The following is a 23582-nucleotide window of genomic DNA, read 5'->3' as shown; positions in this document are numbered from 1 at the left end:
AGTTTGGCTGTAACACAAGTACGGCGCGCGATAAAGCTCTTAATTCAGACGTCCTTACCTAACGCGATTAGCATTACATGTCCAAAGATGTCTGCTACCAGGTACCGTCGGTTCCTGAAGCTGTGTGAGGAATGGCCGCGGGACGAGGCCAAGAAAACCCGTGATTTGGGAACGTTTCTGCGGCAGAGGGTAGCTTCAGCCTTCCGTGAGGGTGAAAACACACAGGTACTTTTAGCTAACTGACACAACACACAGCTCTCCCTCTGCTACACAACACACCGAGCTAAGCTAACTGGATAACCCTGAAGAAGACAGACAGTCATAAGACCGCTAACTCCCGTCGACCTTGCCTGTTTTGGTGGATTGATACCTGTGAAGCCTCTAATAAGGATATTAGCTAACATTATAAATGCAGCGTTAGAGATGCTAATTGTATTGTCAATGCCAATGCTAATGTACTTAAGTCTGTATCGATTTGTAACAGTGTTTCATAAGTGTTAGAGTGTACAAGTACAAACTTTAAAGTACTCCATTTAATGCTACTGTAACGTTATACTTTACTACATGTCAGAGAAAAATATTGTTCTTTTTACTCACAAAATGTATTTAAAGGGTAGTTATTATAGTACGACTGATACTGATATCGATTGAGAGTTCAAAAAAATCTGATGGACCATATTCTTTTTCAACATAAACACGTCAACAACACAAATACAACAACAACATACTGTATTGTACTTCAAGTTCTTGTTACTTATCAGCCAACATATCTGTGTAAATAGTTTCAGTGGCACATTTGATCTGTTTGTACTTTCATAATTTCCTCAGTTTTATTCTCTTACAAAACGTCAGTAGTTGGAAAATAGCTGAAGTTGTATATTTTTGAATGGAATCTGTCTGCTTATGATAGCGTTCACATTGTTCTCAATGAGAAATTGTTGTCCTAGCATTCGACATTTGTCCAATCAATACATTTTTCCCACCAGATCTCAGATCCAGAGAAGTGCGACCAGATGTATGACAGTTTGGCCCGTATTAACGGCAACATATACAGACAACGAGTAAGTACAGTATATATTCACATACCTCATGTGCTTCTGTATCTGTTTCTGCTATATCTACACATTTTAATGAATTAACTGTAACATGAAGTGTACCAGCTAAGGAATAACGTCTCCAACATGTTCAAGACTGTAAAGAAGATCTTGTGGCAGTTACTATTTAGCATTAATTCGCAAAATATATTATAGTTGGTACAAAGGTCTCTCTAAACTCATGTGCCTTGGTTACAAATAACACTGACCAGCACTGACATACACAATAATAAAACTGTGTTTTAAAACTTTAAGACTTTAGCTTTAAACATGCAGAAACCGAAAACAGATGTATTCCTCCAAACAATTTATTCACCCACAACTGTGTTGTGTAATATATTGTGTATTCCTGTGTGAAACTGTGTGAATTTCATGCAAACATGTCAAACATATCTTTGTGTCTGTTGACAGTTTCCTCGTGTGAGAGACACAAGCTTTACTGGAGTTACAGTGGAAGAGTGTAAAGTGCTTTTGTCAGGTATGAACCCACAATTTCACATTTGTTTATCTTTCAGATTTATGAAAACACACTTTTGTTACTGTTGACTTTTCATCGTACAGGGAGTGTGCAACAGATGGACGATGAAAAAAAGGGTTTGTGGAAGACGTTAATGGAGAGATTCTCCAAATCACCAGAAGACGCTCCAGAGAAAGCTCCTGAAAAATAACTTTGTTTTCCTCTCTCTTTGCTTTCTTTCATTTTCTCGTTGCATGTATAGAAATAAAGCTTATGGTTGATATCTTTATGGAGTGTTTTGTTATTTTTGTGATCGATTGTAATGGAAACTAACTGCAGATGTTGTGTAGCCTGGAGCTTTGGGGGGGATCAAGACACAACATAATATTAAGAAGGGTGATTGCAGAGGAATTCCCTCCACAAACACAAAGGAGATTATAAATACTTTAAATAGACAGAATTTAATTGCAAGATAATATTTATTTCCACCAAGAATATTTTGTTTGTTATTTTTCTGTGTATTAGTTGGTCTGTCTTAATGTGTTAAAATATTTTAATGAAACTTGGTGGAAACTTGCGTTTTCTAAGTTTTTGGCCCTTTTTAAAATGATTTCTAAACATAATAGTTGGATATATTGGATAGAAATCTTTATTTTAATTATTTAATAGCAGCAACTACAACACAAGACTTCATTATAAATGCAAACATGGGACATTCTTTATATAAAAATGCAAACAAATGCAGTTTTACACTTTACTTGAAATACACAACAAATTTATTTAAAAAGTCCATAAGACAATGATTCTCTTTCACTTCAATTTGAGCCTGTAGCCTGATCAATATTGCATTGTTGTGTCAAATATGCACAATGTAAAGAGCTTTGAATGAATGCACTTCATTTCAGCAGGGATGAATTCAATCTGGGCAACAAAGCTATGAAAAATTTCAGAGACTGTTCTACAGTCAAACATTCAACTTATCCTTATCAGATGGAGTAACACACCTGCTCAGGTGTTAATATGCTGCAGGTGACTGTAAACAAACAAGTCTGCTGGACAAACTATGACAACACGATTGATTGATGATTTTTAAAATAATTTGTGCACAGTAGTCAACATATATGCAGATATTGATCTTTGACAAGCCAGTATTGTAATGTTAACCCTCTGAGATAGTAGTTGGACATTCAAATTCAAATGATTTCAAAGCACACAGAAGTGTCTCCTACTCTTCTTTTTTCTCAGGGTTGTCTCTCCATATGCAGTAGTTGAGAGAGGTGGCGAGGCACAGCCAGGACAGGTAGGGCGCCATCAGCAGAGTGGCAGTGCGGTTGATGGAATACCAAGACACCATAGTGGCTCCGACGGTCCCAGTGAGAAGCACAATCTCAAGGAGTGCCTGAATTGGACAGATTGAGGGTGTTAAATGGACACAGATGTAGGACATTGAGCTGTCACACTTGCTACTTCCCCCACAAACTCTCCCAGTTGAAAGGAAATAATTACATTTGTGTGTTAAACTTACCCATTTCAGCTTGTGTGCACCAAAGAAGATAGGAGTCCAGGCCCAGTTCAGGGCTAGCTGCAGCCCATAAAGTCCCAGTGGAACCAGTGCCTCCTCAGTGAAACCTCCTAGCTCTTTCCACACCAGGTAGGAGCCATACCTGCGTAACAAAATTTAAAATAGGATAATTTAGATAAGGATGTTGCATCACAGAGAATAAAAAGATGCAGGACCCAGTCACGATGATGCTTACCCCATGCCTGTATACAGACAGGTCCACACAACAGGGAACGCTGCATTTGGTGGGCGCCATGATGGCTTCTGCAGGGTTGGGTACCAGGTCTTCACCTCTTTACGTGTCACATAACCGCCGTAGAGCCCTCCCAAGTGTGGCAGGGCGGTCATTCCAAGCATGGGCAGCCACATGTTCTGAGAGAAGAGTGGGACACATCATAGCTGTTAAACCTCTGACAGGGCTGGGTATCAAACCAAAATACTTTCTATGATCAAAATGTGTCAAGAACTGAAAGTTGGCTTTGAAAGTCTGCTCAGATTCTTCCTCAACAGATTCTAGTGCTGGGAAGGTAGAGTACAGTTGGTTTTTAGAGCTTTTTCACTGAAAACAGCTGCCTGCTGGGCCAGAAAACCAAAACAATGAACTGAAAGACGCTTTAAAGCTCCGCAGAGCTGACAGGAACTGCAGAGTCAGGTGGTCCGTCACTACTGGCGACCCCCATTCACATGCCCCATACAAGTAGTTACGTGATTCATTGTTTATATGAAAATATTGATGATAGCTGCTTTAAACACGCAAACATTAATATTAGTACCGGCCTCTTTAATCCAGTTATTGGTCGGACTATATTTGAGAAAGGTATTTTTTAGGACAGGATCAGGTCGACTCCAGTTTTTGTCAGTTATTACTGACTCAACTGACAGACTAACTTGAAGTAATTTAATTTAAGTACACATGACGTGAACTCAAGCAAGCTTCGTGTTTCTTTAAGTTGATTTTAATGCTCAAAGGCTGTAAGTTTTATTGTACGATTTATAAGCTTTATAAAAACATTAACAGGTATGGTTGTTTGGCAACACGTTACAGAGTAACGCGACTGGCGGTGTACATAATAAATAATGACCAAATCCGTTATCAACTCAACAGCCAACGTGCTAATTTTAAGCTAATCAGTCTTTTCTTCGTTTTATGTGGGAAGACGTTAGGCGCTCTTATTGTAGGACTCATACGGCACTAAAAGGCACCAGGTCAAGTTTCGGCAGCGTCAAAGTCACTGTCAAAGATAATTTAACCGTCAATATATTGCATGTTGGTTCATAAAGTGTAACACGTTACTTACTCCTTACTCATCAGTTGTCAGCTCCTCCGCACAGTGTCAATGTTGTTTGGTCTGACTAATGCTACACACCAACAGCGAGATCCTCAGGCATGCTGCTGTATTGTGATATAAGTGTGCTGAGCGGGCAGGGCTGGCTTTAATCTTATCGGTCCGGTCAGTAACACACTCAACAGACACTCCCTGCACACAGCCAAACTCTGTGACGTCGCAGCGTGGTTAGCAACGATTGGTCGCCAGGACAAAGTCAAGAGAGGGCCGACGGTTGGTGAAGTGTGTTGGTAGCTAAATAGACATGTTGTATAACGCTACCGTGCTCCCCAAAGTCCAAAGGCCACAAAATACAGTCGCTAACGTTACCTTACTTCCTGTTCGGCCAGTTATTACATATTTCCTCGTCGCTTACAAAACAGCTGGAGACGTGACCAGATAGGCGACAGCAAAGAGTAAAACAACCGCCAAGACAGTTCCCACCCCTTCTCCCTCCCATAGCTAGATACTGTGGGGTTTGGTAATAAGTTTCTTTCATCAGTTTCTACGAAAAGCTAAAATATGCTTCTGGCTAGTAAAACTTGAGAAACATGTTAAAATGGTTTGCATGGTTGCGAAAGCCAACGTGCATACGTTTAGACTCATTAGAGACTGTTTACCGTTTTATGCTGCAAATAGTTTTCTGCATTCTATGATCTTTTCCCATTTAAGTTAAGGTCACAAAGCATTATTAAGAGGATATATAATCGATATATATAATATCACCACTGCCTTTTTTTTAGGAAGTTTTGATCATTTCATTACATTTGCTAACATTAAATGCCTAAATAAACAGGCTCCTAAGGTGCCCAGTGACACAGTAGTACCGCTCAGGGTTTCTGGCTCAGTAATGCAAGTTGCATCTCTATGGGGAATTGTGAGGTGCCCTTTTGCAAATCCTCCTTTGGATAGATGTCCTTTTCTGTTCATGGGGATCAATATATGGAACTTGTTACCCACATAACTCATTTATGAATGGGCTCATTTTAAACCTGAGCTGAAACAGCTTTTAAAGAGGCATTGGCTTAGGCTATGAAAACAGTGGTATGTGGCATTGGTCCATGCTCTATACTCTATGGAGTATGGAAATAAATAGTCCCTATGGAAATAAACATGAAATATACAAATAAATAGATACATTTAAACATATTGTTTTAAACAAAATAAAACAATTATTTTGTTGGCATTCTACAATGATATCTTGTTAAATGTTAACACTGTATATATTGTTTTATATATCGTTGTATAGTGTATGTAGGATAGTGCATGTTGTATAATGTATATAGTGTTGACACTTGTCAATTATTGCCTTTTTTTTCCAATGACGGCCAGGTACTGACAGTGCCAGCATGTTGCCAACTATCATATACAGTACGTCACACACGACAAACACCTAATTTATACAAGCTAACTACTACAATCACCACTGCACTATGCATATGTGAAACACCAGCACCTGCTATAAAACTTCCACCAACTAAACAGTGCAATCAAAACATTTGACACAAGAAGTGTGCTTTGTTGCACCTGTAACCACACCCAACAGCGATTTCATGGTGTCTTGTCACTGCAGCAAGGTGTGAAGTTAAACCAACGGAGGTCAGTAAAAACAAGATATTCAGGCTCTGTTAAATTACTCTTTAATTTGATTTCCACTACGCTGTAAAAGTGGTGTTGAGTCTGAAATTGTGTTGTGTCATATGTAAGATGCCAAGATTTCCGAGCTGTTTAGAGGTTTAATAGGTTGGTTTGTGGGATTTGGTATTTCCAAAAAATCTAGTGACTGCACTGTCAAAAAAGGAGAATTTGTGGTCGTCAGACAGAAGCCATTGTAACGAGATTACTATTTCCGGTAACTTCCGCACTGGTTGCCTAGCAACTAGTCCGGCACATAACCTCCTGTAAAATGGCAAATTATTGTTTTTAAACTTTAAACAAACTAGATATAATAGTTTACTAAGTGAGTTTAGAGGTGCTGGAAGGTGGATTTTGTTATCTTTGGACAGAGCCAGCCTAGCTGTTTCCCCATTTCCCGGCTTTATGCTAAGCTAAACTGACCACCTGCTGGCCTGTTGCTCCATATTTACAGCAGAGACATGAAAGTGGCATCACTCCCAGCAAGAAAGCGAAATAGCGTTTTTCCCAAAATGTAAAACTGTGCGGTGAGCACAGAGAAACTTTGGCATCTGAAACCGGCTTTTTAGTGACAAACTCTGCACATAGCCGGTCAAACATCCAAGAGAAGTACCAACAAGCAAAACACGGGGTGAGAAAACATTTTAATAAAACAAAGTCATATATTCACAGTAAAATCACGGCGGTGCATCACTGGTAGAGATGCTCTTTCCTCCCAGTTCAGTGGGTTTTTTGCCCCTCTCCTCGTCCGTCAGGCAGGCACACCTTTCCTCTCCGGTCCTCCAGCGTTTCTTACCTTCTTGTCGCTGCTTTCAGCCTCGTTGTCTGGCGGTGAACTCTCACCCCAGCTGCTTGGGAAATGTCATACAGGCAGAGGCCCGTGCTGCAGTAGGGGGGCGTAATAGAAGGGGGAAAAAATAACAACATTTTTTACTGCTCTCACTGCATCTTTTACTCGCGTCTCTGCCGTGCAAGTGCCACATCCCGCTAACCAGCAGCAGCAGCAGCCGCCGCCGACAACCACTCGCAGTCTCAATGCTTATTTCGCATTAGGGCTAATATAAAAAAAATCCGTGCCAGACATGTGAGTAGCAAACCATCGCTGTCGTTCTCCACTTGCCCCGTTGACTGCTATGTGCTCACGCTATTGTATCCTCACACCAATGAGAACAAATGGTCATTGAACCGTGTCGCTGTGCATTTTAGTGTCAGTGTGCTGGTTTCATGGCAGCGTTGGCTGTGCTGGAGTCTCTGCACATTGATGAAGCAGATGAAGCCTCGCTGTCGACTTGTTTTGGAGCTCTGCGTCGGCTTGGCTAATTGAGCAAAAAAAAAAGAGAGACTGTGTGTTTTCTGCTGTAAAAATAGCCCAGATGTGGAGGGAAAGCCCCATTCAGTCACTGGCTGTATGACAAGTGTGTACACGTAAAGCCGAGCTCTTTAGCCTGCTCGCGTTTGATCCAAGGTAGCTGTGAATTGGTGTGTATGTATGTATGTATGTGTGTGTGTGTGTGTGTGTGTGTGTATGTGTGTGTGAGAATGAGAGAGAGAGTCCAAGCCTGGCATCTCCAGTCAGATGTGGAGGCCCAGGTTACAGCACACATAATGCGGCGGTGTTGATCTGAAATCTGTGTGAGGGTGACAAGGAGCAGAAATCACAGGACTAGCACTGGTGCAGATGTGAGCTCAAGAAACCAGGAGGCATTGTTTGTCTTTAGTGTCCAGTGCAGCAGTTTGTCTAGAGCTCACATCACAGATGTGTCAGATTGTTTTGTATATTTGTTCTGATAATCCAGAGGAGTTTTTTTTAAACTCCTTGGAATAACTTTACAGGACGCTCACTGTAGTTTTTTTAAAAATGTGTATGTCTGATTTATTTGTGATTGAACATAGGAGATGTGCGACAAAATAGTCTCAACTTAAAGGTCCACTTACTAGCTTTTCAACTAGGGATGCACCGGCCCATCTTTTCCTCTCCGTCAACTCAGGTTATCTGCCAATAGCAGCACTCAATTCAAAATTTTTATTTGTAGCAACATAGGGATTGTTACAGGACTGAAACTAAGTCGGGACACCACCGGGAATGAAAGAAGGAAATAATTTATTTTAAAATAAAATTGAGGAAGAAACTGGATTTAATGTGGATTAGTTATGTCAATCTGCTTAAATAGGAGATATATCATAATGTTGATAAACGGGTATAAGATCAAAAACATGCAACTGTAACTTTGTCGCTAAAAAGTCATAAATGTTTGGTAATCATGATTTTAAACATCCTTAATCCAAAGTTAATTTGAAGGGTTTTGGCAGTAGATAGTAGAGAGGCGACAGGAAATGAGGGGAGAAAGAGGTGGGATGACATGCAACAGGTTCAGCAGGTTTACATCCCTACTCCACCAGGATGTCCACCTATATTTCTGCTAAAATGATTTACATTTGCTTGCAGACAAGTTTTATGTCTAAACCTGAATGTTGTTCATGGTTTCAGGGAAGAGAACATCATGCTTTTCTTGAAGATGTTAGTCCAACAAACTAACTGGCTTGTGATGACGATGCCCAGTCGAAGATCCTGGGATTGAGACGTGAATCCCTTTACACTGATGGCCTGGACTGAGTAAGAAGTTTGTGTGTGCCTGTTCCCTGAAGTTGGACGTTCAGTGTTGTTTTGTCCAAGTTGGATAACTGGCATTAAATTGCGGATGTTGTTAATGGCAGTGGGTGATGATGTTCGCTTCCATTACAGGTTTCAGCTGGCCTGCTGAAGCTATGGGGAGCTGTTGGAGCTGTCTGTACAGAGACCCCATCCGAGACAACCATCTCACCAAATTTAAGGTCAATAATCCCCAAATAACTTTAAATTCAACACATTTCATTAGATCTGTCTTGTGAATTGAGCTGTTTTCTCCTGTATAACAGCACCACTTTTTGTACCATTATGCTGTGATAAGCAAAGGTATTTTACAGTGTATTGCAATAATCTTAACGTTTTTTTCTTGCCCCTGTCCTAGGTCACCAATGTGGACGATGAGGGCAACGAGCTGGGCTCTGGGATCATGGAGCTCACCCAGACCGAGCTCATTCTTCACACACGCAAGAGGGACGCCATCCGGTGGCCGTATCTCTGCCTGCGACGCTACGGCTACGACTCCAACCTGTTTTCATTCGAGAGCGGTCGTCGCTGTCAGACTGGGCAGGGTAGGCTTTATTTTCTCTGTGTCTCTGCTTTAGAAACACAGCTGTAGAGTCATGATGATGATGATGATGTTTTTTCCAATACATATAATCTACTATTTATGTTTTCTATTTATATGCTTTGTGTGGCGTTGCTTACAAGGCTTTAGTTTTTTCACTGAAGACATTTGAACACAAATGCAAATTAGTCTGGGACCTCTCCGTTCATTCTCCGCCTCTGGACACAATTGGATAGACCTACAACCAATCAGAGCAACGAAACGTGCGATGGAAAAATGTAAACTACAGCTACAGCGTGCCGATTCAACAAAACGTTCCACATCAGCGGCAGCCATCTTGGTTGTTTATAAAAATGCCTCAACGGCGCTCCTCTGTCAGTCCTTGTATCAAACCTGCCCCATATTAGATAAACGGTTGTGATTGGCCCGACCTCATCCAGGTCGGCTGGAAATCTGTCTGAATGGGAGGGGGACCAGACGTATCTGCCAGAGCAAATAGAACATGAGCTCGCAGATTCGTTTGGTTCCCAGGCTAATTGTAACATGTCACAGTAGGAAAAGCACAGGTGTTAATAATAAAATGGCTGTATTCCCTTTAGCTACTTCACTTTCAGGGTCCTGGTGTTGTGCATGCTGTCTCATTGTCACACTGTCATGACTTACTGGGACACTTGAATATAATGGAGCACTTGTTAGTGGTTTTAGTAACAGAACACCTGTGTTTTTTCCTGCTATGACAAGTCAAAATGACTTCTGTGAAAAAGGCTAATGTCATATACAGACAACACGATATGATGGCCAGAGTGGAGTGTCGGGAACGAAAATGAGTGTGGTGTGGTGAAACAACTGCTCATTTTATCCGAAGTAGTGTGTCATAGTGAAGGACAACCAACACAACATCCCCACAAAAAGACGAGCACGTCATAATGTTTTCACCTTCTCTCGTCTTGTTTGACAACTTCTACCATGTGTTCTGCCACGTCGACCCACAGGAGCACAAAGCGGTCTTTTGTGTACAACTGTAAGGGTTGGATTATGCTATTGTTGATTTCCACTGTGATCAGACAGCAAGTCTTACTAACTAGTTCGAGAGAGAGCGGAGTGAAAAGCCAGGAGGAGACCTGATACAGTTTATATACGTGGGATGACAGCACACATCTTCAGTCTCTCCTGGAAGACATTTATAGTGCTGCACTCAGTTGTTCACATGAAAATTGAAATAAATAGTTGTGTCAAGAACACAGAAAGAGAACTTGAAAGAAGTCTGGCTCCTGTCCCTCCTCTGCACAGCTGACCAATCACTGCATGAAGTGAGTGTGAATGTTGGATCGTCTGTTTACAGAAAGTTACAGAAATGGTCGGACACACCCCCCCTTAATCCGATGTCGGACAGGTGGTTTCCAAAGCTATTCGGCTCTCCGACAAGCAGCTCTGACGGAGTATAATTGCCCTTAAACGTGGAGAAGTGAAAGATCAATGATGTTTCATTTTATTTCAGTGAGCTTACAACCATTTGACTATCATGCTTTAGTCAGGAGCATAATACCAAATGAATCACACCTGTGGGTGCCACATCACCCTCTGCTCACATACAGTGTGTACGCTGTGCTCCCACACACTCGCCCTCTTTTTACCGACTGAAAAGGAAAAAGACAAAGCCCTTCTTCATCGCCAAGTGACAATGACTGGCTCCAGGTTTCAGTTTTTTTTTTCATAAAACTATGATCACATATAGAAACATTTGTTGTTATTGCTGTCAGGTGTAGTAAAGTGGAGAGGAGGTTGTGATCTTACACATCACTTGTGTTCACCCATGTAGTGTTACTGGACAACAGGCATCCCGTGTGTGCTTGTAACCAAAATATAAACTAAACCCTTCTGGTATGTTAAATATTTAGCCACATTATTATTTATTATCAACCTAAAGCCAAATTATCAGTTGACTATTTATTGATATGGTGTGTTATCAGCATTTATAAATCATTCATATAACAGTCCATCCTTCAGCCGTGGTGTTAGAGATGGACTTTGTCTTTTCATTATGTTATTGATGACTAATTGTAGCCTAACGATTTTGTTCTGTTGCTCGTTTGATCAGGGATCTTTGCGTTCAAGTGTTCCCGGGCAGAAGAGATCTTCAATCTGCTTCAGGAGCTGATGCAATGTAACAGCATCAACGTGGTGGAAGAGTCAATGATGATGAGTCGCAGTGGTCACACACCAGAGATGGAGATGTCTCGCACGCCACAGACTCCCAACAGTGAGTCACACCATCACGCACACACACAGACACACTCCTGCTAATTATACACTAAAGATTAATTGTAGAAGCAGAATTTGTAAGCTATTAATAGTCACAGGTCAAATTGAATCTTCTGAGTCACAAATACTAAGGTATCCAAATAACACCAAGTGGAGCAGAGACACAGCCTGCAGCCATAGACTTCATATGGCCAGTTAGAGCTGGATGAAAAGTTACTATTATATCTCTAATGTCCTCATAAAGACTGCATTGTGATGAAATTCTCATATTGACATATCGTAGGTCATAGCTCACCTGTTTAAATGGGTAGCAAGTTGAATTTTATTGCGCGCCTGTGGATCAGGAGGTGGAGCCACTAATCCGTGCTCCCGACGGTTAGGCCAGCACCTTGCATGGTAGCTCGTTGCCACCGGTGTGAGTGTGTGTGTGTGTGTAAATAGAAGTGCCATATAAGTGCAGCCATTTACCATCTGACACAGTGTGAGATCTTAAATTGTAGAGAGAATCTACATATACATATATTTTTTTAATTCATAATTTGAATCTAATACAGAATGTGACTTTAAAATGAATGTTTATCAAGTGATTTTGAATACTCAAGTGGCTATTGTAACATATTTCTATCAATAAAACTGCAGTATTGATTCTAATAATATAGTCCCTATATTGAATAGATATTGGCTGGACCAAGTAAATATGATTATGATAAACAAATAACACTATCATTAGACATTATAAGTGTTTTGTTACTCAAATAAGCACTCAATAAAGGAGCGACACCCCTCCAGGTGCGACAGTCTACAGTATCTCATGGAGCACTTTGAAATTTAAAGGAGACAAATGACATATTGCTCTCTTCAGCAGTTTTATATCGCAAAGGGAGACCAAGTGAATAGTCTTGCAATTAAACTTGCAATATTGTACCTTGATATTAAATCCTCATGTCATCTGGCTAAACCAGTTTTTGTATCTTTCGAGAAGAATGTTACAGGAAATAGCAAGTCAGTGTCAGTGTTGGAGCTATGTTTAACAGCTGGATCGTGTCCACGTTGGCAGGCAGCGCTTTTTTAGTATATTTATTTATATATCAGATCCGCCTGTAGATCCACTGGATCCCTTTTGTTGCCTCAGATGTGAATATGTCATTCTTGTTGACAGCAGTTTACCAGTTAACAGACAAAAAAAGGGAAACAGAAAGAAAATGTTTGTTTAGGAGGTTTTTCTGTATACAAAGTGCTCTACTGTAGAGAGAAGAAAATTACAGCGGTAAAGTATGAAATTCTGATTTTGTTTGCATGATTTATATCCTCTTTAAAATGATTAGTCTCAAAAGCCATTGACAATAAAACTCTTTAGGTTCCACTGAAATATACTGATAGTGATATCTATCTATCTATATTCTGTTCAGAACAGAAACTGAGTTTGAGGAATAAAACATACACATTGACTTGTTATTTTTACTTGACCATAACCACAATAAATACAGGAACTAATACTGAATCTTTTGAGCCAAGTCAGGGTTTGGCTACGGTTATAAACCAAAAACATTTTAACTATACTTGATTGGAAGTATATTTACTGTAACTTCTCTTTTTAAAGTAAATAAATATTATTCATAACACATTATTTTCTCTGGGTTTGGCATGTTTGCAGCTCACTGACTCCACCTGATCACAGATGCCGCCTTGCATTTCTTTGTCTGTCTCTTTATTTTGTCACATGAATGTGTTCGCAGCTCCAGCGTTCCCTGTCCAGGCTTTTCCCAATGGATACCCTGGTTATCCAATCAGAGGTGATTCCTCCCAACCCTCTCTCGCTGACGATCATGGACATAGCCTCATGGGTTTGGAAGACCAGGTAAGACCTGTTCATGCTCCTTTATAGTTCACTGTATCTCTGCTAATTCTCCATTTGACCCTGTTTTTGTTTTCCCTAACAGACCCACACCTATGTAAATACTGTTAGTATGGAGGGGGATCTCTCTGTGCGTCACTGTGTGCACTCCCTGCCTGAGGTGCGACCCAGCGCTTTCCCTGAAACAACACGGGGAGCTATGCCCGTCGGGGGCCAAGGAAATCCGCAGTCCAACCTGCGGTGCTGTCCCCTGGAGGAGCATAACGATCCTCAGGTGTTCTTACAGCCGTCCTCGCAGGAGGTCAAATTCATGCTGGGCCCCACTCCAGCACAACGCCATCTGCTGGAGAGGGAGAGGGAGAGGGAGAGGGAGAGGCATGGGCACAACCCTCACGGCCTTCAGCCAGTAGAGGGTGCAACAGGCTCAGAGACGGATGGAGACGAGCCCTCTATGCACCTGTGCAACTCTCACTCCTATCATCATTTCCATCACCACACGCACCGGCACCCGGGCCTCGAGCACCCGGACAGCTGCCAGAGCGGAGAACTCACCTACGAGAACATCAACGGCCTGAGGAGCGGCCGGAAGCAGCGACTGAGTCCCAGCAGCGTGTCGCAATCTGTGGGTTCGAGCAGCAGCAGCAGCACCGGGGACAGTCACTCCCACTCCCTCCTGCACCCGCACGCCCACGGCCCGTCGTCTCTGCCCCCACAGGGCTACGCCTGCGAGAGGGGCATGGGCGGAGGTCATCGTCGGACAGCTTTGCTCAACTACGAGAACCTGCCCTCTCTGCCGCCGGTGTGGGAGTACAGCGCTCTGCAGCGGGATGACGAACAGGAAGAGGAAGACGATGAGCAGGATGAGGAGGAATACGAGGAAGAAGAGGAAGACTTTGATGAGTACGAGTTCTCAGAAGGCCCTGGGACACCCAACGGGTACCACCAGGACGGTCGGGGCATCCACCGAGACGCCCTGCAGAACTATGTCAACACGGAGCAGGTCCAGCCGCCCCGGCTCCGACACGCCTGCCCCCCGCATCCACGGTCATGTCAGCCGGACCGAGGGGGGCGAATATTTAGCTTTGATTTCCGCAGACGATCGAGGTCAGGGGTTGGAGGCTGTGAGCACGGCCACATGCCTCCTTCGCGGCAGCTTAATTACATCCAGGTGGACCTAGAGGGAGAACCTCCTTGTCAAGCCCTCAGCAGCGGGGGTGCCCAGACCCAGCCACAGCACCAGCGCCTACCACCCAAAAAATGTGGCCCCCAGGCACCCCGGCGCAGTGAATGCTACGCTGTCATTGACCTAAAGAAGACCGCTGCCATGTCCAACCTGCAGAAAGCTCTGCCCAGGGATGATGGGACTTCCAGAAAGACTCGCCACAACAGCACAGACCTGCCTCTGTAAATGGTGTTCAAACTGAAGAGGAGCGATGAAGACAGATGAAGGCTTATCCTCATCTTAGCACACTGGACCCTTCACTGTCATCCATCCATTCAACTGTCGGGCTGACTAATACAGTACAGGTACCTAATTAGAACTTACTGAAACCTATCTGTGCATATAAAAGGAAATGAGAAATCTCTGAGGAGAATTTGCCATTTTATTCTGTGTTATTTATTAGATATGTGGTGTGAAGCTCTCTCTCGAGAAATTGGCAGTTTTTACTGCAAAAACTGTTTGCTGGATATATGGATATTTATATGTAAGCATAAAATCATATATGTATGATTTTATGCTTAGCTATGAGCAGAGATCTCTGTTTTCAGTGGAAGCAGTCATTGCCATATTGTTTTAGCAAATTCTAATTCATGAACCCATCTCCACTCACAAATATTATTGTTCCTATCATTTACTTATTCAACATCCATGTGGTTTTTTTACTTAAATACTATGAGAGTCAAAAATAGCTGTTGGCGTGAAGGAAGGTTAATGGTTCCTCCGAGATACTGGCCAATATTCATACCTCATTGCAAGCATCTAAGTCTAATAGTGTGGCTAGTAGAAGAGACCATTATTTGTCGTTATATATGCCTATAGAGCATTTTGCACACAATCCTATGGAATTGTATTTTATCATATTTTAGGAATGGTGTAGTCCAATCCAAGAAAAATGGAATTAAAAGAAGAGACGAGAAGGTGATATTTGGAGAATTATACTAAAATGAATGATGGTAAAAGTAGCACACATGGATTAAAACGAGCTTTGGCTCCCTCCTATCCACATGCAGCAAACGAAAAAGTAGCATATCATCTTCGATCACGCCTCCTGCGTATCATCCCAGACCTGCAGGAGGTCCGCGCGGTTTACGCTTGTCACATTGCACTTTTGACCCTGTGGGCCCCTGAAGCGCTCTTTGTCTCTGCTCCTCCACTCAGCTGGAGCCACAGGTTCGACCGTATCCTTTTACCAAAAGCAGGGGGCCAAATATTTCATGGACATTCTTAGTCAGCATTGTAGATACGATTTATTTACATGTTTTGATGGAGACATCAACAACCTCAAATAGTGGCATTAAGCTATAACCTCACATACAGTGTGCTGAATCTATGATTTGTCAGTTATCAGGTGTGAATGGTCTGTTTTTAAAGGGTAATCAAGTGTGTCGCAAAGTCATGCAGTGAAGATATTTGTGAGGCTTTTTATCAACCTTCTTAGTCAGATATTTATTTATTTATTTCATTATTTATTTTTTGTTTTTTTTCTCTTTTTATTGTAATGAATTTCTTTTCCATGTGATGACCAGCGTTTTGTAATCCAGTTGGTAATATGGAGACCAAAGTTTCACCTCAATTATCACTGGACACTGGTGTGTTACTGTTATAACTGTGCTTAATTATATTTTTAAAGAAAAAAGAAAGAAAAACTGTATTTATATTTAAGTGCCAAAACTTAATTGCAACTGTATGATGAATAAAATCAAACGTGCCAATAGGAATTTTAGAAAACTATAAGACAGAGAGGCATAAGGTGATAACGTTTGGGAGACTAACTTTAAAAAATCCAACTTTTTAAGGATAAATAGAAATTAAAACGACAAAAACTGCACATTCCACCTCATCCACATCGACAGCCATTTCAGAGCGAGATATGAGAATGGTAATCTTGTAGTCTGATAATCACAGTTAGGGTGGTTTTATGCTGCTACATGTACATACTGACAGTAGCCCATGTAAGCTACAGGTACTTGTCTAAATGAAAACTTCTGTGTTTGATCCTATGCGATGTCAGATCTTTTACCATATCGTTGATTGCTGATAGAAGTAGCATTGTTGTGTTCTTCTGAGATTATTTCTGAGCAGTAGAAACATAATGTACCATTTCAGAGAATGTTTCATTAGGCCAGTATTTCATTTAATCCAGATTGTTTTCTTGACTAGCTGGCTGTCTGGTAGGGGAGGTAACATAAGCACAGGCCCACTGTCATCTTTTTGTTGAGCGCTCACATCAAGTTGATATTTTCAGTTGACGGAGGATTTACACACATGTAGACCTTCAAATGCAGATGTATTGTGGCAGTTAGCTGAAGTTGATCTTTTAACAGAGGGTTCAGAGATAAATATGAGACGCAAATGCAAAATTCTCAACTTCTGATAAGGACATTTTATTTGGCTTCTGTGTGACGTTCTTCGAATTCGTTTGTGCCAAAAAAACAAACAAACTGCTTAACTATTTAGAAGATTATTTAGATGTTTGGGATGTGGTGACAGATTTATTTCGTCATCTCTTTTTTTTTTTTTTTGGATGAATCGATTGTCTATAAAAATGAGTCTATAAAATGTCTGAAAATAAGAACCCAAAGTTATATCTTTAATTTGCTATATAGATATTCATTTTACATTACATATATTTAATTTACAGTGTTATAAAACTGTGAAAAGCAGTTCGCATCCTCCACACAGAAGCCTTAAATTACCCAAAATCAAAAGTTGATAGCTTGTGTTTTTGTTTGATCATCATACTTTGACATGATTAAAAAAAAAAAAAAAAAAGGCCAACTTTTAGCTGACACTTTTGACTGTATTCGCAAAGATCTTGTCATGATACATTGGAGGGATGTTTACATTTTTGCAATAATAGGTGAATTATTGTTTTGTCAATCTAAATCAGACCAATGTGTGAAGTGTGAAATTTGAATAGTAGTCTATAGAGCTCTGGGCTTAATGTATTTAATCGCCTGTTCTTCTGTGAATCAGCAGTCTTATTTTTATTTCAGGTATGATGTTTACTTTGCAATCTTCATAGTATGATTTTAGCTATGAAAGTTAAAAAAAGAAAAAAAGATGCCTGTTTTCTTGATTGTCAGACACTTGTGTTTGCTTAAACTCACATTAACAGTGCCATACAGTAGGTGACCATTGCCAGTACTTCAATTAAATTTTATCGTATTAAACTTTTCAAACCAGTGGCGATGTTTCATACCGGAATCAGAAAGTGTTTCATCTAATTTCTCAGAATATTGTTACATGTGGTTTTTATGGTCATTTAAAAAAAAGATATATATATCCATGTTGAAATGTGTTAACTATCTTTGTTATAACGCAGTAACCTCACCACCACCCAAACCAGTTCACAGTGATTACGGCGTCATTACCACATGCTCCTGTGTTTACAGTAAATTACAAGTAAATAGATATGTTAAATAAATGTGGGTTTTTTTCAAATCGTTCCACACACAAAAAAAAAAAAAAAAACTCGTGATCTCATTGCTCTTGAGTTCAAAAGCAGTGCAGCTCCCCATCTCATCGTGATTGGCTCGATCTTGATGCTATCTCAAGCATTTCATTTTCATAACCCTCAGTGTTTATGCTCGAGGCGTGATTCACACAGGTGTCTGTGAAATCATTAAGTGCTGCTCATCGGCATGATTTGTTCTGCTGATGTGGTGTGCAGAGCAAGGAGCCACAAGTCGAGATAACAACTCCTGTCATTAAGTTCCCCTTACTGAATTTATTGAATGGGTTGTTTAACAAAAGGGCTTGCTCTGTGTTCACTGGACAAACATGAACACGTATATTGAAGTCTATTTAAAGAAAGTTCTCACTGTGCCTTTCATATTCAACCTGGAGAAACATTTTCACTGCTGTTTATGAGGGCGGCCTGTTGTAAAACATAAATCACCGACTGATGAAGTTGAAAGGCGCTTTAGTCAAAGTGGTTTCATACTTGAAGTTGAGAAAAAAAAAAAAAACGTGCCAACTCCTGATTGTTTTACACCATTCTGTATTTTTAAATTATGTCTGTTTTAAAGGAATATTTTGACATTTTGGGAAATGTGCTTTTTCAAGATCGAAGCCACTTTCGTGTCTGCACACTAAATATAAGGCTGCAGCTAGCAGAGGGTTAGCTTAGTTTATCATAAACACTGGAATTAGGGGGAAACAACTAGCCTGACTCAAAATCCGCCTACCAGCACCTCTAAGGCTCACGAATTAACACGTTATATGTCCTTTGTTTACTCCATACAAAAACCTTAGTGTAAAAACGTTTGTGATTTTACGAGGGAACAGTTCAGCACATGACTCATTCTCATTTGATTGATACAAAATGAGAGTGGTATCAATCTTCTCATCTAACTCTTGGCAAGAAAGTGAAAGGTGTATTTCCAAAAACGCTGAACTATTTCTTTAAGGTTGTAGAAATAAAAAAAATTTAAAAATGAATGAATCATCATTTGTTGAGATTACACGAGACATGATTTTAATAATCTGTTGAGTGGTTTAGGAGATGCCGTGAAATGGCCTCAACTCGATGTGACTGAAAAGGTGTTGAATCATGACTAGTATGTTCTGTAGCATATAATGGTAATTATGAGTAAAGATTACTGTGTTTGTCATTATAATATTGTCATGTGGCTATGGTGCACTCCATCTGATTCCTCATCAGCTGCCATTTCTTCTCATAATGCTGAAGAATGTGAAAATAAAACTCCTTTCAGAGATTTCTGGGGGGTTTTGTATACGTTTCCAATTTGTAACTGCTCAAAATGTGTAACATAAGTCAGATTACAAGACAATAGTGAGAACAGAAAGAAAGGCCAGCCTCACGGTTTGCACCATAGTGCTACACATCATCTTCATCAGTGGTTTCCATCATCATCTTCATCAAAAGAAATATCTCCCACACAACATCATACTCTAAATGACATATTGTAAAACCTCAACTTCCTGTCCACACTATGAGATAGATCTCTGTCAAAATACTGAAAGTATCAGAAAACTGTAATATCTCTATTATTATTATTATTATTATTAATACTATTATTGTGTATTTTTTTCTTTTTTAAACTGGTTTGTTTTTGTCTGGTACGAGGGTGTAGTCACCACCAGAGGGTGATGTACATGTACGGGTCTGAGCTGTACATTTTTGTGACAGATTTGTGTATTTACATGCAGGTTGCATTGGGCTAACTTTGTGACTATTATACCAATTTATGAATCGAATGAGTGCCAAATATGCTTGAGCATGACAAAATCCGGGACCTACGAGGAACTGCAGGTACTCTCTGACTCGCCGAGTGAGACTCGAGTGACTCTCTGCTGTTGTAGACTCCACTTGTGATACGAACGCACAGCTGAAGGTTTAACCATGCTAAATATTTTTGCTGAAAGAGGGAAAACTGTATGTTTTTGTCTCAGTTTGAAAAAGTTTCTTCAAAATATTTGTTGTACGTTGCTGTGTCCATCCATGGCTTATAAATGAGTATGCAGTGATGGTCTTCTCATGCTGCCATTAGAGGTGAATATAAAAAGCTGATTTGCTTCATTTGTCAGACTCAAAAAGACACAATCGGGTCATTTTCATTCTTAAATCATTCCACGCAGAGATGCATTGTATGTTATCTGACTCTTCATCCCACCCTGTCCCAAAACTAAGTGAGCCTGACAATTTTATCAATTATAGAGTGTGAATTTGTCCAAAATGTAAAAGTAAATGTAAATCAAATATTAAAATGAAGCTATGAAAATATCTTAATGCGCACTAAACAGTGTCTACTTTTTTTTCTTTCAAGTCAAACCTTTAATGTCTCAAAGAATCAATAAATGTATTTGAGCGAACAAAGCATTTCCCCTCCAGGATCATGTGCCTCCTCAGTTCATGACATGTAAAATTTTTAACATTACAACATTTACAAGATATTTTTTAAGGTATTCTTAGAATATTTTTATAAAATATACCAGAACAGGCTGCTCAACAATCAGAACAGTACGAGATCTAACAAAATATATATATATCTTTTTTTAAAGAGAGAAATAAACCAGTCAGGTCAACACAGCTTATGTGAACACCGAAGCTGGGCTGCTGATGATCAAACCTGATCTTCCTCGGAGGCGAAATGCTTTGTTTGTTCTGGTCTTTTTATTATTTTCTAAGGAAACATTGAAGACAGACGTGAAACAGACCTGTTTAAATGTGTGTAACACAATACTCAAACCGCTGTGAGGATAATCATTCATCCTCCAGCCCAGCAGCTGAGAAGAGCTGAGCTGTGTGGACGTCTGTATCCTGAGGAGAGAAATTATGTTAACTGTGTGAACACCATTCAGAGTAGGTTGCCTTTTTGTTGAGAACATGTACAGCTGTCTGTAGCTCAACAACCTGCCCAGGATATATTACTTATTGTCCAAGTGGACATAATCATCGTTTCCCATTTTTGCTTAAACCAGAAATTAAATCGTGATTTTATTCAACAATTGTTTTTCCAGCTGAATATGAACTTCTTTTGAGCATGTACTTAGTGTCTGCCAGTGTGTAAACAATTTTAATAATTTGATGTACAGAGAGCATGGTCCTTGTTAGCTCTAGAGATTTACAGCAAACTGTAAATATATGCCTTAAATAGTAGCTGTCTTGTCTTGTGTTCGTATGTCTGTCTTGTTTTATGGTTATTGAATAATTGTATCAAAAGAGGAGCCTCACAAATAAAGCAGAGCTTTTATTGTTTCTACTCTACTTGGCGTCACTAATGTTAAGTCTGGAGGGTTTTAACTTAACTAATGCGCTCAATAATTCATTTTGTTGTTGTAATAGAACACAGGTAGATAGACAATGCCTGTACATGGCGTCATGAAACTCACTCTACAGTTTGTCATTTGAGGGTTGGATTTCTGTCTGACCAGCAACTGTACCTGAAATATGATCATCTGAAATTTCCAGTTTCCTAGTGGAGTTTTCACTACAAACACCTCACTGTGTGACAAACAGTGGCAGGGTTTTACAGGGATGCAAACGTGTGACAGGAAGTTGTGGCAGGGCTGCACATTTAAAGGAGAATATACCTTTTGGTGTCTTCTGAATTGTAGATAAAACAGCTGAATTGTAAATTGCAGTAATTAGTCAAATATAACTTGATTGATGGTCCCCATCCAGCAATTATGCACCTTGCACCTTTTGTGGGTTAAAGTCCTGCCATGCATTATAAAAGTAAATGATTATTTAACCAAACAACAATTGTCAACAAATTATTGTTGTAAAGCAGCTGTGCTGTGTAATTTCTTCTCATTTTTTTCAGTACTTAAAGTGGGTATTTATATTGAACAATATATAAAATGACAATGTGAAAGGGGTTACTCATAGAGAATCTGCAGCTACCCTCGGCTTTACGGAGCTTCATAGTGAGTTTCAGCTCATTGTTTGGCCGTCTGGTCCATACATGTAGTGTTTTGGTTCACTCTCGTCACTCTCATAGTGTCAGCAGTTGGCGGCCGTTTTCAGTGAAAAGAGCTTGAAAAACCTGTTCAGCAGCAAAAAGCAGATAATGACTAGCTGGTGAACATAATCATTTATGAAGCATTTAGCAGCTAAAAAGCCAGATATTCCCCACAGTTGTTGGTAGAGACCAAAAACAGAGCTAAAAGAAAGAGAATATTAGAATTACATTCACTAGGTGTCCTGAAACATGAATGTTAATGTTACTCCGTAAACGTTTGGACAACAAGTTCACCATATCAGTTTAAAAGGTGATGATGTGTCAGTGTTGTGTTTACACCGTGTTTCCGCTCCTCCCCCCCCCAGAAGATCAGTTATTTCCACAGTTGACAGGAAGTCCAAACCACCAGAAGCAATAAGACAGCTGCAGGTTCTGCAAATTCATCGTCTTCTTTTGGACTAAAATAGCAACCGCCAACCCCCGCTTATATCCCCAAACAGTTCTGCACATATCCACTTTTAAAAGTGCCTGGTGAACTCTGGTGGCCATCTGGTGACCATCTGCTACCATTCCCAACCTTAGTAAGAGAGTAATTTATGTTTCTGTAAGCCTAAAAGTGAATGCACTATCATTACAAAATCAACCCAACAAGTTCTACAAGAGTCTACAGTCATGCTACACTTACTGTCACTTAAACTTTAGTTTAAACGTTGGCATGATCACAGGGACATTGATAACATGCTGATTTTTAGCTGGAATAATGTTTAACACGGTCACCACTTTAGTGTGTTAGCATGACAACATTTGCTAATTAGCACTAAACACAAAGTATAGCTGCGGCTGACGTTAATGTTATTCGTTTTCAGATGCACATTCCAGACTCCTTGTCAGGTGCTATTCATAACGCTCAGATAAGATACACTTTATTGATGCCATAGTGGTAAATTCGATTCAAGTGTCACAGTAGCAGTACAGTAAAGTTGATGATTATAAAAACTAAAAGAAGGAAGTTAGTGAAATATAAAAACTTTAGATTATTCATGAACAGTAGGATTAAGGCACAGCACACTTGTAGTAAATAGGTGATATACAGTAAAGTCAGAGATCATGAAGATAAGTATAAGAATAAAAAAATACATTAGTATCAAAATAATGAATGAAAAGATGTACAGGATAATCCATGTAACTGTATTACAGTAATAAGTTGCCATACAGTTCAAATGAGTGCAAGAAAAATAAGACAAGTAAAGTAAGTCAAGTAATCCACATCATTAGGTTCGATTATTCAAACCAGATGAGTGTTTGCATACAGAAATTCCTGTTGGTATTGTTTTTGCACAATTTACGACCCAAAATCTGCAAATTCCCAATTGGCAGATAAGTGAAGCCTGTGTACAGCCACTGACATAACAGAGACCGCTCAGCTGATTTGGTTTAGTTGTTAGCAACTGAGCTAATCTCAATGACTCAAGCTGCCCTGTCTCAGTGGAAAAATACAGCAGGGAAGTGGTATACCTTGGATCTCTGTCAAAGCCAAACACTTTTTCAAG

The 23582-nt window shown here is 40.1% G+C and overlaps 3 protein-coding genes across 4 annotated transcripts; 2 read left to right on the top strand and 1 right to left on the bottom strand.

Moving 5' to 3' along the window:
• Positions 1 to 67: 67 nt before the first annotated feature.
• On the top strand, positions 68 to 1840 carry uqcc2 (ubiquinol-cytochrome c reductase complex assembly factor 2). The gene is made up of 4 exons (XM_070902294.1): positions 68 to 225; positions 987 to 1061; positions 1506 to 1572; positions 1656 to 1840. Exons 1-4 carry the CDS (start codon positions 88 to 90, stop codon positions 1760 to 1762), a joined length of 387 nt encoding a protein of 128 aa, XP_070758395.1. The 5' UTR covers positions 68 to 87; the 3' UTR covers positions 1763 to 1840.
• Positions 1841 to 2226: 386 nt separating this feature from the next.
• tspo (translocator protein) lies at positions 2227 to 4768 on the bottom strand. Of its 2 annotated transcripts, none has more exons than XM_070902292.1 (4): positions 4411 to 4768; positions 3309 to 3484; positions 3077 to 3215; positions 2227 to 2950 (listed from the first exon to the last, which is right to left on the bottom strand). In XM_070902292.1, the coding sequence occupies exons 2-4, from the start codon at positions 3479 to 3481 to the stop codon at positions 2777 to 2779; spliced, it is 486 nt and encodes a 161-aa protein (XP_070758393.1). In that variant the 5' UTR covers positions 3482 to 3484; positions 4411 to 4768; the 3' UTR covers positions 2227 to 2776. The 2 variants fall into 2 exon arrangements, with proteins under 2 accessions (XP_070758393.1, XP_070758394.1); XM_070902293.1 differs by having other exon boundaries at positions 4418 to 4768.
• Positions 4769 to 8814: 4046 nt separating this feature from the next.
• On the top strand, positions 8815 to 14883 carry frs3 (fibroblast growth factor receptor substrate 3). The gene is made up of 5 exons (XM_070903313.1): positions 8815 to 8904; positions 9081 to 9267; positions 11362 to 11523; positions 13262 to 13383; positions 13466 to 14883. Exons 1-5 carry the CDS (start codon positions 8839 to 8841, stop codon positions 14786 to 14788), a joined length of 1860 nt encoding a protein of 619 aa, XP_070759414.1. The 5' UTR covers positions 8815 to 8838; the 3' UTR covers positions 14789 to 14883.
• Positions 14884 to 23582: the final 8699 nt, after the last annotated feature.

This window comes from Enoplosus armatus, chromosome 3 (assembly GCF_043641665.1).
Source record: "Enoplosus armatus isolate fEnoArm2 chromosome 3, fEnoArm2.hap1, whole genome shotgun sequence".
Classification (NCBI taxonomy): Eukaryota; Metazoa; Chordata; class Actinopteri; order Centrarchiformes; family Enoplosidae; genus Enoplosus; species Enoplosus armatus.
The sequence above is the reverse complement of the archived record's forward strand: the minus strand, read 5'-3'. Positions and strand labels throughout refer to the sequence as shown.